At 37.4% G+C, this 12,458-nt stretch overlaps 1 protein-coding gene across 3 annotated transcripts in view; it reads left to right on the forward strand.

Annotated features, from left to right (window-relative positions):
* The first annotated feature begins 1,170 nt into the window (after positions 1 to 1,170).
* LOC133272638 (triadin-like) overlaps positions 1,171 to 12,458 on the forward strand; it is a 95,458-nt gene continuing 84,170 nt past the window's right edge. For all 3 annotated transcript variants that reach the window (XM_061460001.1, XM_061460000.1, XM_061459999.1), the window contains exons 1-3: positions 1,171 to 1,282; positions 2,304 to 2,366; positions 3,146 to 3,208. In XM_061460001.1, coding sequence (XP_061315985.1) covers positions 1,186 to 1,282; positions 2,304 to 2,366; positions 3,146 to 3,208 — 223 coding nt within the window. In that variant the 5' untranslated portion in view covers positions 1,171 to 1,185. The remainder of the gene's footprint in view (positions 1,283 to 2,303; positions 2,367 to 3,145; positions 3,209 to 12,458) is intronic.

Consider the following 12,458-nt stretch of genomic DNA (forward strand, 5'->3'; position numbering starts at 1 on the left):
TCTCAGAGCTCCATGTCATGTTCATGTCATGTCATTCTCAGCTCATGGCTCTCAAGACACATACGGCTCTGAGACTTGCTATGAAACTTGGAGTAGATGCTGTGTATCTTAGCTGGGCCACAGAAGCATGCAAAATGCTATAGATTCAAGAGGAAAAATGTTCTCTGGCTAAAGGGAATCTTGTTTGTAAGGCTCTTGTCTTAAGAATAATGGCTGTGTATCACCTAGCACCAGAAGCATAAGGAAGAAAAATCTGGAAGCATGGAGCTATAACTGCTCCACCAAAACTGAGGTACTGAGAAAAAACAATATAAATCACAGAAGTACCAGCAGCACTTCAGTCTCTAGTTACTAGGAGAGAAGGTTAGTGGAAGGAAGACAGTTAGAAGGAAGCTTCTTCCTGACAGTAACTGATAGACTTAGTATGTTTAACAGTTTCGGTCAAGTCAGGCAGAGTAAGCAAAAGTTAAACAGTTAAATGTTCTACGTTGCATGTGGAAACTAAACACTGAAGATTCATAGGTGGCACAGAAAAGTAAAGCTGTGTAACAACTGGTGTGTAATCTGAGGGTGAACTCTCCCCTTTTGAGAAGGCAGCCACAGTCCCTAGCATGAGCCTTTGGAACAACGTGTCAGAGAGACTCCTAGGAATCCTAGAGATAGATAATAACAAGAATATTAACATTTACAAGAAAATTAAGCTCCAAACAAGTTTGTGGAGCATGAACATTACTCTGGTGCTCTATACATTCTTAGGAAACCTCAATATCAGAAAACATGCTCATGACACAAAGCAATTTGTATCTTCAAGGCCAGTACTTCCAGGATTTCAACAGGGAGAATTAAGCACACAGAACACTGGGAGAAACATTCTGTAAAATACATGCAAGGATTTTCTGGTTCATTTTGTCAAGACAGTATCAAGGGAAACACATTAAACAAATCTGTTTAAAACAAGAACTAGAAAATGTCAAGATGAAGCTTAACATTGAGCACGATTGTCAGAAAATCAGCAGAAATATGGTTTGAGGAGACCCTGAATATTGGTAAATAAATACATTGCCCCACCTAAAGCAAAATAATTACTTATGAAACAATCATGACCAGACTGCAGAATTTATGTACTGTATGAAAATATCAATTTTTCTGTCAAATGTACATATATTTGGGTTTGGTTTAGGAAGCATGCTGTGCAGTATTTCAATTAATCTTTGTTTTTGTTCCCTGTTTATATGTTTTCAAGCAGAAGAAAAGTCTATTGTGGTAGCTAGAGGAGTAAAAAGTAAGTGTCTTCATTTTTTCTTTATCTTCATGTTAATTTATGCACAGGATAATATCATATTTGCCTCTTGTATCTGCTGGTTTCAGAAAATATTCCTATACCTTCATTTTTAAAGGAAAGAAAAGACTCTTTGCTTAAAGGCTTGTAGCTCTATGTTTGTGCCATTTTGCATGGTAGTAAAACCTGGTTTCTTATCCACATTCATAACAGCAAAACATCACAAAGAGAAAACTATATTTCCACTAACTACATCAACACCCAAAGCTATGCAGCACAAACAGAAGGTAACAAATGTGGATTTTTGTGGATGAGCAGTTAAAAAAACAGAGTAACTTTTCTTGTACTCATGTATTCTTTCCATCAAAATGGGGACTCATTTCCCAAAGGAAAAATAAGAATTATAGCTTCTTCATTTTCTCTACTGAACTCTCAATGTTCTAGCTAATAACATTCATGGAATAAGTAATTAAATTGTTGTAGCTTTTTGTAAAAAAAGCAAAAACATTATCGTTATTTCTACTGTTATCCAATCAATTGACAAAATAGAGGCAGATGCTTTTAAAAGAACAAGTCATGTTCTTTTACAGATGATGCTTTAACTGCAGTTCTCCAAGAATAACAGAAGTGCTGTAATTACAGTTTCAAAGTTTCAATTCCTTAAAAGTGCTGTAAAACATATATATGCAGGCTTTTCATGGCATTATGCACTTAATCGCAGGTACTGCTTTTGTGGTAGTTTTGCTGGCAATCAGATTTTATAAAAAAAGCAGAACAGGTGAACAGTTACTGAATCACCACACTAACTTTTAGTTACATCAGGTTAATGGGCATAATTGTTTGAATTAGTAATTACTTAAGTAATTATCTGGTGTACATACTGGTTTCAGTTCTATCCTTAGCACCCCATTCACTCTCTGAGTTTCAAGTTGTATTTGTGCATTTGTGTATTTTATGTGTGTTTGTGTGCACATATTTATATCTATGTAAAATTAGTCGTCTGAACTTCTCTTTCCTCTTTTAGAGAGAAAAGATGAAAAGAAAAAGACTGACGTAAAGAGGGCTACGACTGAAACTAAGAAGAAAGGTATGGTTTGGAAATATTTCTTTCTGGCTTCATTCAGTTTTCATTTCCACTCTTGGCTCAAAGGCCTTTTTCTTTTTTATGTTAAGCCTAATCTGATGTCTGATGTGGTCTGTGTCCAATATTTTCCAAATTCTTTTCCTGACAAATAAAAAGTTCCATTTGTTGCCCATCTATGGGCTTTAAAAAAAAAAAATTATGAAGTCCCTAGATATAGCAGGACATAGTGATACTGCCATACACAAAACTTATGAGAGAGACGCTCTGTCTATGGCACATTACTTTCTGAATGTGAAGTAGCAGTATTTATTTATTTATTTTATAGAATTACAACCAAAACTTGCAGTGACCAAACTGCAAAGCCTTGATATCCATCTGAATAAGAATTTGGACCATTCCTTCCCAGGAAGCACCCAAAATCCACTAAGGTCTTGCTTTCATGGGAAAATATTTATGTCATTCATTAATTTTTAATGACCTCATTGCTACTCAAGCTTAAGCTTAAAGATAGCATATTCACTCACTGATTTTTTCAGAGCTTTTGATGAATTATTAAGGGTTCAAATCATCCAGAGTTGATGCATAATGATTAATTTCCATTTTCAGTTATTGCTCTGGGGCTAGTTGGGTGCAAGTGCTATAAGAGAATAATCTGAATTAAACTCCCAAATAAGTCACTATTTTTTTTCAGCGTATGCCCACTAGGATTTGGCTGACTGCATATTTGAGTGCATCGTTCAGAATTCTAGCATATCAAATTACTTTCTTTAATTAAATCTTAGAAAAAGAAGGAAAAAAAGAGAAAGCTCATGAGAAGACAGATGTCCCTGAAAGTAAAAAAGCAGGTAAGAAATTGAATTCGATCTTTCTCTACAATAGCTATCTGACTATTTAGTGTGAGCACTTTCAGGTTTTAAGTATTTGAGATAGGGGCATATGTAATTTATATTATTTAAGAATCTAAGCTGGAGATAAATATCAAAGCATATTTATATATACGTGTGTGTGTGTGTGCGCGTGTGTGTAACATTTTTAGTGTTTTATGCATATTATATGCATATATGCATTTGTGTATATATAATACATGTAATTTTCAATTCTGTGATCTTGGGATTTTTGCAAACACATAAGAAACACTGTTTTATCTTATATGCTAAATCAATCAGGAACATAAGTAGTTTCAAAGGGTGTATGGCATGAGAGGCCTGAATGAGCGCATAGATTTTTTTGATTAATTATTTCACAAATTCAGCTCATTTTAAGTAGTAATGGTAATATCAACATACCAAACCACTTAGTGTGGTATAAACCAGTTATCTGTCTGAGGCTTTGCCCATGCCCAGAAAGTATTTTTTTTTAATTTTAAAATAAAGTTATTAAATGTCCTGAGCCTAATCAGTTGTATTTCATACTATTTAGCATAAAAAAATATTTTTTTCAAATATATTAGAAGTTAAGTTTGGGGTCTTCTTTGCACTAAAATTGTTGAAACTTTTCTGTCCTGTTATTTCAGTACATTTGCAAGTATGTTTAATGCAAAAACCACAAACGTATCTCCAGTAAGTGACACAGCCTGTGAAACTGTTTCATTAAAATGAGGTCTCATTAAAATCAAGGAGAAACAAGATGGTCAGTCTAGTGGTTTGGTCATGATCTCAATGCCTAGAAGCACTGGTCCTACTTGCTATCTTGTCTGCAAGCTGTCAATTACTCAGATGAACCTTTCAGTAGACTAGAGTAATGCCTAAAACCATGGGGAGAGATTTAAAATAAGATTGAAAGATTCAGAACTATAGTTTCTATGTCCTCAAGACAAGCCTTGTGCTTTGTTATCTATTTATTAAAATCTGCTGAATTTTGTCAAAAGCTGAATGAATATATGTCCCATTATTTACTAACACCATGGATTAGAGATGCAAATTTCAATATGCAACTGGCTTCTTTGTCATCAAATCCTACGTAGTCTACATGAACTTTCCTATTCAAGCATTTATGGCTGGTAAGAAAATGTTAATTTATGTTTGGTGCAATATAAAAATACAGAGAATGACATGGAATACCTTGGAGTACTGTCCTGACAGCATCATATTTAAGCGTGCTTCAGTCTTTTATAGCAGGGAGTGGCACACTGGGAAAGGCATGGTGTTGAAAGGAAATACTCTTTTCCAAGTTAAGTTGCATATTTAAATGCACAAACACAGATATAAAAGGAAAATATACTGACAACTCAAATATCTTTCCTAATTTTGTTCTGGTACTAAGCTTGTATTTCACTTGAGAATATAGAATTGTAAAAGATTATATTTTATGGCAGAGCTGCAACATAAAGTTATTAATATGTTCATCTTCACAAGCTGTTGCTAAATCCAATGAGTCATCCTACCAATGCTAGAAAAACACAAATTAGACAAACTGAGACATCCGCACATTTCTGTCCCTTTTATTAGCTCTGTAGGTTGCTGCATTTTGAAGAGTTTACTAGCCTTTGTGTGAGAGGATGGTAATCCATAATATATTCTAGCTACACATGTTGCTGTTATTCCTCATTCAGCTTCATCTTTGAATGCATTTATCCCTTCTAGCTTTGATTGGCAGCATCTATTGTTATCTCTAAAAGGTTTTAAGCCTGAAATAATTGCCACATTTGATCAACAGAATAGCAGTGCATAGCCCAGTTTTGAAATGAGGCTCCTTAATGTCTGATAGCATTTATATGCTTTGGCCAGACAGAGCAAATGAACCTCAGAGAGCTTAAATCAGCAGTGTAGATAAGCATCCAAAAGCAAGATTTTAGGAACAGCTTCCAATTTTCTTACCTTTTCCCGTTAAAAGGCTAGGCCACTGTATTTTTAATCCTCCCATTACCTCTGGATGCCTCTGATTTCTGTCTCATTTTCCTTCCTCTAAACTTCGGCATCCCTGACACCGATGTGCACACGCACCATGGTGTCTCCTCACTGCCACCAGCACCCATCACCATGCCAGCAGGCAGCTCGTTCTGCCACAAGCTGGCTGACTGGCACTCCAGTCCCACTTCTGCTCCTCACCCTCACATACCTCCTCCCAGAAGACTCACCTCTGACAGGAGGTCTATTAACCAGGTTTTCCCCATGGAAGAATGGTTGTGTATATAGACTGTCAAACACAAAAGAGAGAGAGAGGGAGATGGTCCAAAAGCATGAGGTGATAAATTAGTCTTCAAAATAATGCTCTGAAAGCAGCACTTTATTTCTCTTCATCTCTATTCCTTTAACAAGAAATGCTTATGATTGCAAATACAGACTATTTTTGCTGATTAATATTTTAGATTATCCCTATTACCCAAGAGAAAATTTTATGTCTGATGTTACAAGAATGGGGCTTTTTATGGCTCTCCATTAACTGCATCCCCATGATGTATTTGTTTATTTGCATGCTAGCTCACTTTCATCTGTAACTCTCTTCATCCATTCCTCTCTAACTCTCCTCCTCCATTCCTCTCTCTCTCTCTTTTGGCCGCTGCAGAGGAGCAAGAGTCATCTAATGTTAAATGTTCTCAGTCTTTAGTACAGAGCGAACTGTACGATTCTTAATTAGTTTTTAAAAATGCATTGTAGATAAAGCCACATTAATCTTCTGACCTTCATCTCATACAGAAACATTGTTTAATTGTCCTGAAAAATATATAATTCCGTTGTTACAAACTCAGATATCTTGCTTAAACAAACATTACTGTCAGACACAAGGGTCTGGCACAGTCACACTTCAAAACATTTTACAAAAATCTATTTAGTACTCTGGATAAAGAAGGAGCTACATTTCCAAATCTCTGTGAAAGGAATTGTTGAACCTCGACAGAGACAACCTCTTGCCAGGACAAAGCTCCCAGTGGTTGGGACACATCACCTTGGAGGAGTCTAGCCTGCAGTCTGAGAAAGGAGACTCTGTCTGTCAAAGCTTCGGTGCCCAGCCTTACATGAAAATGAATATGCAGAGACTGGTATTCTCACGTACTCATAGGTTGCCTGCAGACTGTTTCCTGTTGGTCCCTTTCTCAGAGTCTCAACAGTTTGGAGGTTCTAAGCTCCTTCTTGTAGCAGCTTTCCTAAAAATTCATGAAGTTCACACACATCCTATGTGTTTAAGTTTGATTGCTGCAAACTCCTTTCCCACTTTGTTTTGGTTCTCACAACAAATAACATAGGTAATAAATGAGCTTATAAAGCAATGAAAATGTCACCCTAGATCATCACACCATTTCCTAACTAAGGCTCTGCTCAGCTGTCGTTGATGATCTTGCCTTCCTGTTACTGCTGCATAATTTCAAATAATAATGCTAATAAAAATACCTAGGTCTTGTGCAGCATTTTTTTATAATATGACTTAGAATGACTTTAGGAAGATAGTCAGTGTCTTTTCTTCCACTTTCTACACAAGACCATTTAGGTACAGGCATGTCTACCAGGCTATTTGTTCATAAAGCTAGCTGGATTAAATATCGCAATTTTCTATATACTTTCATTATTTCCCTAATGCAAACCCAGGACACCAACCAGTGCAAATGATGTTTAGGAAGAAAATGGTTTTGATTAAAAACATAAGGCCTGATCACCTGGACAAGTGTTCAAGAATCCCTACGTGCTGACCCTCTGTGACAAACATCTTAATGGTGACAAACCTCCCCAAGCAGTTCTGCTTGGCAGACATAAAACAGACCTGGTGTGCAGATCCACTGACCACAGATCAGGGAGAATGATCTGGCTTGTATTTTGTTGTGTTGGTACAGGCATGCTCCCAGCAAAACATCCAAGCCTTTCTAAGGAAAATTGAAATCCCTATCTAAATCAGGGAGCTAGGTTGTAGGGGTTGCCCATCCACTTTGTTGTGGATGCATCTTTCATAGAATGGTAGCATCATTTAAGTTGGAAAAGAACTTTAAGATGGAGACCAACCATGAATGCAACACTGCTGAGATCACCACTAAACCGTGTCCCTAAGTGCAACATCTACAAGTCTTTTAAATACCTTCAAGGATAGTGAATCCACCATTTCCCTGGGAGTTTACCTTCAATCCCATTTTAGAGAAGCTACTTTATAGTACTAGATAGGCAGAGCAGATTAGAGGTGATCAGGCAATGGCAAATAAGACCAACCAGGTTCCAGTCATTTTTTGCATGGGTTGGTCACAGATGCAATGATTTAATAGGAAATTGAGGAAAAAGACCATTTTATGCACCGTATATTCTTTGTTATTGTGCTCTAAACAGACAGGAAGACAAATTATGCTGATCATTTTTTAATTCCTGGTCTGAACAACAACAACAACAACAACAAAAAATCCATTTAATTTTGTGACTTCCTTGGCTCAACCATTACCGACACAGTCTTTATATTAATTGTTCCATTACAATAAAAGAACAACTACTGACACCTGGTGGCCAATTACCTTTTTCTTTTATTCTATACACGTAGGGTATTTTGTTGTTTGCTTTTAAATGTGGCAATTTAAAGTTTGATGATGAAATGATGATCCTGCTACTTACTTCCTCACAATCCTTTCCTATTGCTTTCATGGCTAATAAGATAGAATGCCATCCAAATGTGACACTATTCTCAGAAGAAACATTTTGGAATAACAGTACTTTCAGCTCTGTCAGAAAAGTCAAAATTAATTAAAACATGCCTTATGACATAAATTTATAATAAAAAAAATTCTTCGCATACCCACTGATCTAGACTAGATACACACCACGTTGCCTGAAATGTTTTGGGTTGCTCTGTCTGTAATAGATGTAATGCCTCATCTGGGATCCAAAAGTTAATCCCAGATCTTTTTCCAAGGAGCAAATGGGTTGTGCTTGCACACATTTGTAGGAAGCCATCTCTCTTGTCTCTCAAGAGCAGGGTTTGAAACTCTTCACGCTGCCCTGCCCACTCCCAGGAGTGTATTTCCAGCTAGGAAATAACTGAAGTGCTGACAGCTTTCAGCAGCCCAGCTTGGGCTCTGCCTTGAGTCTCATGTTCCCTTAATGTGAGAGATGTCACATGATAGATGTCAGCAGGTGGGAGTGTGACAGGTACTTTCAGAAGAATCCATTGTCAGACCTGAAAGGGCCAAGTAGGCATAGAGGACGTTTCAATTTAGGCCACTTACAACAGCAAATTGGAGTTGGGAAGCCAGACCAAGAGACCCAATGGTATTTTGGAAGTGACTGGTCACATACAGAAAACAAAATACGTTTATTCCTTAATTTTCTTATGGCTTATTAGACAAAATAATAAGAAAATAGAAAAACTGGAAGCCTGTTTTTAGGGTGGCTGCCTCAACATGTATAAGGTAGGAGTTTTGAGGGGTAGAACCCTTTGTCACTCTTTCTTTGTTTAATGCAAAAAAAGACTGTATTGGGTTGACCCTGGCCAGCAGCTGAACACCCACACAGACACTCATTCGTTCCCCACCCACCAGTGGAACGGGGGAGAGAAAAGGGAGAGCAAAAGTGAGAAAACTTGTGGGTTGAGACAAAGCTTAATAAGTGAAAGAAAGAGGAAAAAATAAAGTTATGCAGTTGCAATGGCTCATCACCTGTCACAAGCAGACTAATTCCCAGCCAGTGTGAGCAACATCCACTCTTCCTCTCTGCCCTCAGTTTTTATTTCTGAGCTTGACATTATATGGTAGGGAATATCCCTTCAGCAAACTTGGGTCAGCTGTCTCAGCTGTGTTCCCTCCTAACCTCTTCCCAGCTTGGTGGGGGCAGCTATAGTAGGAAAAAGAAAAAGCCTTGGTGGTGCATAAGCACTGTTCAGCAATAATCAAAATGGATATGTTAACAATTTTAAAGCCATGAATCCAAAGCACAGCACCATACAGGCTGCTATGTAGAAAGTTAACTACATTCCAGCCAGTACAGGAACCTATAATTCATGTTTATTTGCATCTAGGTTTAGAAAGGTTAGAAATTTAGTAACAGAAATAATAAGCAATGAGTTGCCTAGAGATTCCTCATAAAGACAAATGTATAAGAGCAATAATTAAGGGAGCATAGTGTGTTATGAATTGAGAGCAAATTCAGGAACAAATCACATTAAAGCACACACACAAAAAAAGGAAAATCAAGTTATGGACCTTAGAACTCTATGATCTAGGGTTTTACTTATCAATATTCTTTTTACATCTTTCTCTGCTAGACTGTTAATCCACTTGTACATTTGGCTTGCAGTTTGTACAACCGTTAGCAAAGACCCTGGCTCTGGTCTCATCCTAACTATGACTTCTGTTAGTAATTTGATTCTATGAACCAATGCCCATACACCAAAGCCTAGAAAACACATTTAGTTTTCCCAGCTGGCTGAATAGAGCTTCAGATTTCCTCTCTTCTACTACAGGCTGACTCATTCCTGACTAATCTTGCTCATGACACTATTATGTGTGTCAGATCCAACCTGATTTTTAATTTCCTACCCCTCCTCTCCTGGATCCTATTCATAACTCAACTACTGTTTCCTCATATTTTTGCATTAGTAGATGCTTCTGCTTTCAGACAAAAGCTATGCACTCAGCCTTCAGTACAGGTTGCATTTACTAACCATCAGAAATGCTAGATTAGAATTCCTACGCAGTTACTAGCAGGTGATGTTACTCACTCTTCTTTCTCTGACGCAGACAGGGTTTAGACTTGACTTTGAGAACAATTTCCTGTTTGTTGGGCTTTGTATAACAAAATCACAGAAAGTGGAGATGGAAATGACCTACTAGGTCATCTAATCCTTCCTTCTGGCAATGCAGGGTAATTCCTTACAGAATATCTTCAAGTGTTTTATCCAGTTGAGTTTTAAATATCTGATGTAACTAGGCCTCCATCAATTCCCACAGAAGATTATTCTACAACTTAATAGATCTCACAGTTAAGAAGTATTTCATTCCATTCCCCCTAAATTTTCCTTTGCTTAATTTTATCCCATTATTCAGAGTTATATTCTCTTCTGACACTCAAGTACAGTCTTTCTAACCTCAGGGCCCAATTCCCTATTGCCTCATGTGTTATATTGCCACTTACATTTACATCTGGAAAGTAGCTTTAAAATTGACAAGGTGAATGGCAAGTTCATATTTTTTCATACAGCCATAACATCATAAACCTAACAACAGGGAACACAGACCATGACCACGTTTCACCTGTGTTCAAGGCACTGGACTGACTAGGACATGCATATCAATACAGTGTCCAAATAAGAGAAAGAACGGAAAAAAGTAACTCGAATTCTTTACAAATTAAGGATTTTCTTCACAGAGAAGAGTAGAGTATTCTCCTCATCTTATCAGAAAGAGGTGAGTTTGTTATTGTGGATACTAAGTACCTTCACAGGGGAAACAAACAAACAAACAAACCCCACAAAAAACAAAACCCAAACAAAGCAAAGAAAATAATGTTTCTGCCTACTATAGCTCCCTTTAACCTAATAGGAAAATAACATGAATGAATGTCTGGGAGCTGAAATGAATCCAGACTGAAAATGAGATACATTTTCTTAGCACTAGGAGTGATAAACTACCACAGCACAGGGGTGTATATTGCTTTCCCTGATGTCTGCAGAAGATGATTGTTTACCTAATGGAAGATACACATCTGCTGAAAAGGTGCCTAGTTGAAATGTAGGAGTCTTTGACAACAGTATTGAACTAGATAACCCAGTGGTGTGTTCTAGCCTTGGACATTAAGGGGTTATATCCTCAGAGATACACAAGAAAAGCTAAAAGAATGCTGTGGAGGGCCAGGGAAGAAATGCAGCGGGAAACAACCTGTCTTGCAGGTTCGTTGGAAGAACAGAAATTCTTTTATTTTTATAACATTTAATTCTATGTTCCATCAGCAGCAGCGATTGACAACATGATTTCAGATATTTAGATGCCTAAAGGTGTAGCATGGTACCTGGTGGGATTTACAAGCATGTCAAAGTAGGCCAGGCACATAACTGCCACTGATTTTCTGAGACAACTGAGCTCCTAAACAGCTTTTGAAAATGTACAGAGGCTGCAAGGTCACTGTGCTGTTTCTGAAAATATTGTCCATTATTGCCTGTAGAAAGAGTTCTTCAGCTGGGAATGGTAACATCATTTATACCAAGACCAAATCAAACACTCATGCCCTTTTAGGACATGGTTAGGGTTCAGTGTTCAAGAGCTAGAAATCAGGTAAAATGCAAAGAGGTAAAGAATTAGAAACAAGTTTTTCCTACCTTCCCTTTGTCTCTCACTTCACCTTAACAGCTGACTCAATGTAAGACAAACTCTTCATTGTGCTTGATGTTGCAACTCTGAGGTGAAAGACTGACCTCCTCTTTCATTTAGTATGAATCTGCTTTAGAGGAACCTCCATCTCCCTTCCCATCCTTGTTCAGTTCCATGCGTTGTGCAAATAAAACTCTAGAAGAGAAGGTGGTGAATATTTCCTGTGCCTTCTCTGTACATGAAATGTTAGCAGTAGATGCATAAGTTTTAAGCAAATTCTAGTGGCCCCTTTGCTTCCTTTTGTGAGTTGAGCACTTTCAAGACTATGCTGAGTATGACTCAGGCCAGGCCTGCTTCTTTGTGCTCGTTCTTTTCCATCTTTGCACAAAACAGGGAGTGATGTGTGAAAAGCAAATGGTGAATGACAGTGGTAAAATTTGATTGGCAAAGAACTAAAAATGTCAACTCTTTAATAAATACCGAGAAAAGGGAGGAGGCTTGGGTTGGTACTACAAAGTCCCTTTTTGATGAGGTGGCAAGAGAATCTTCTTTGAATGGAGCACAGAAGTCAGTGTCTGACAGGCAATCTCTTCTGACACTGCATTGCCACTCTTGTAAAGAACTTCTTAGAGAAGTGTGACACTAGAAATAATCAAGTTTGAAGGTGGTATATATTATATCTAAAGTCCACAAGGTAACCAAATAATCAGTTTTCATTTGGACTTTCAAATATACAGAATGAACTACCTGTGCTGTGCAACCAGCTGGATGGCATAGCTCTAATTAAAGAATCTAATTTATTGCAGCAATACTGTTTATGTTGGTCTTGGGATTAATGTAATGTTTATTTTTCCAGTCACACCCAGAAATAACAGGATTAGAATATG

This window comes from Pezoporus flaviventris, unplaced genomic scaffold, assembly GCF_033815535.1.
Source record: "Pezoporus flaviventris isolate CSIRO_AGI_PZ_B2104156 unplaced genomic scaffold, CSIRO_AGI_Pfla_v1 ptg000031l, whole genome shotgun sequence".
Lineage (NCBI taxonomy): Eukaryota > Metazoa > Chordata > Aves > Psittaciformes > Psittacidae > Pezoporus > Pezoporus flaviventris.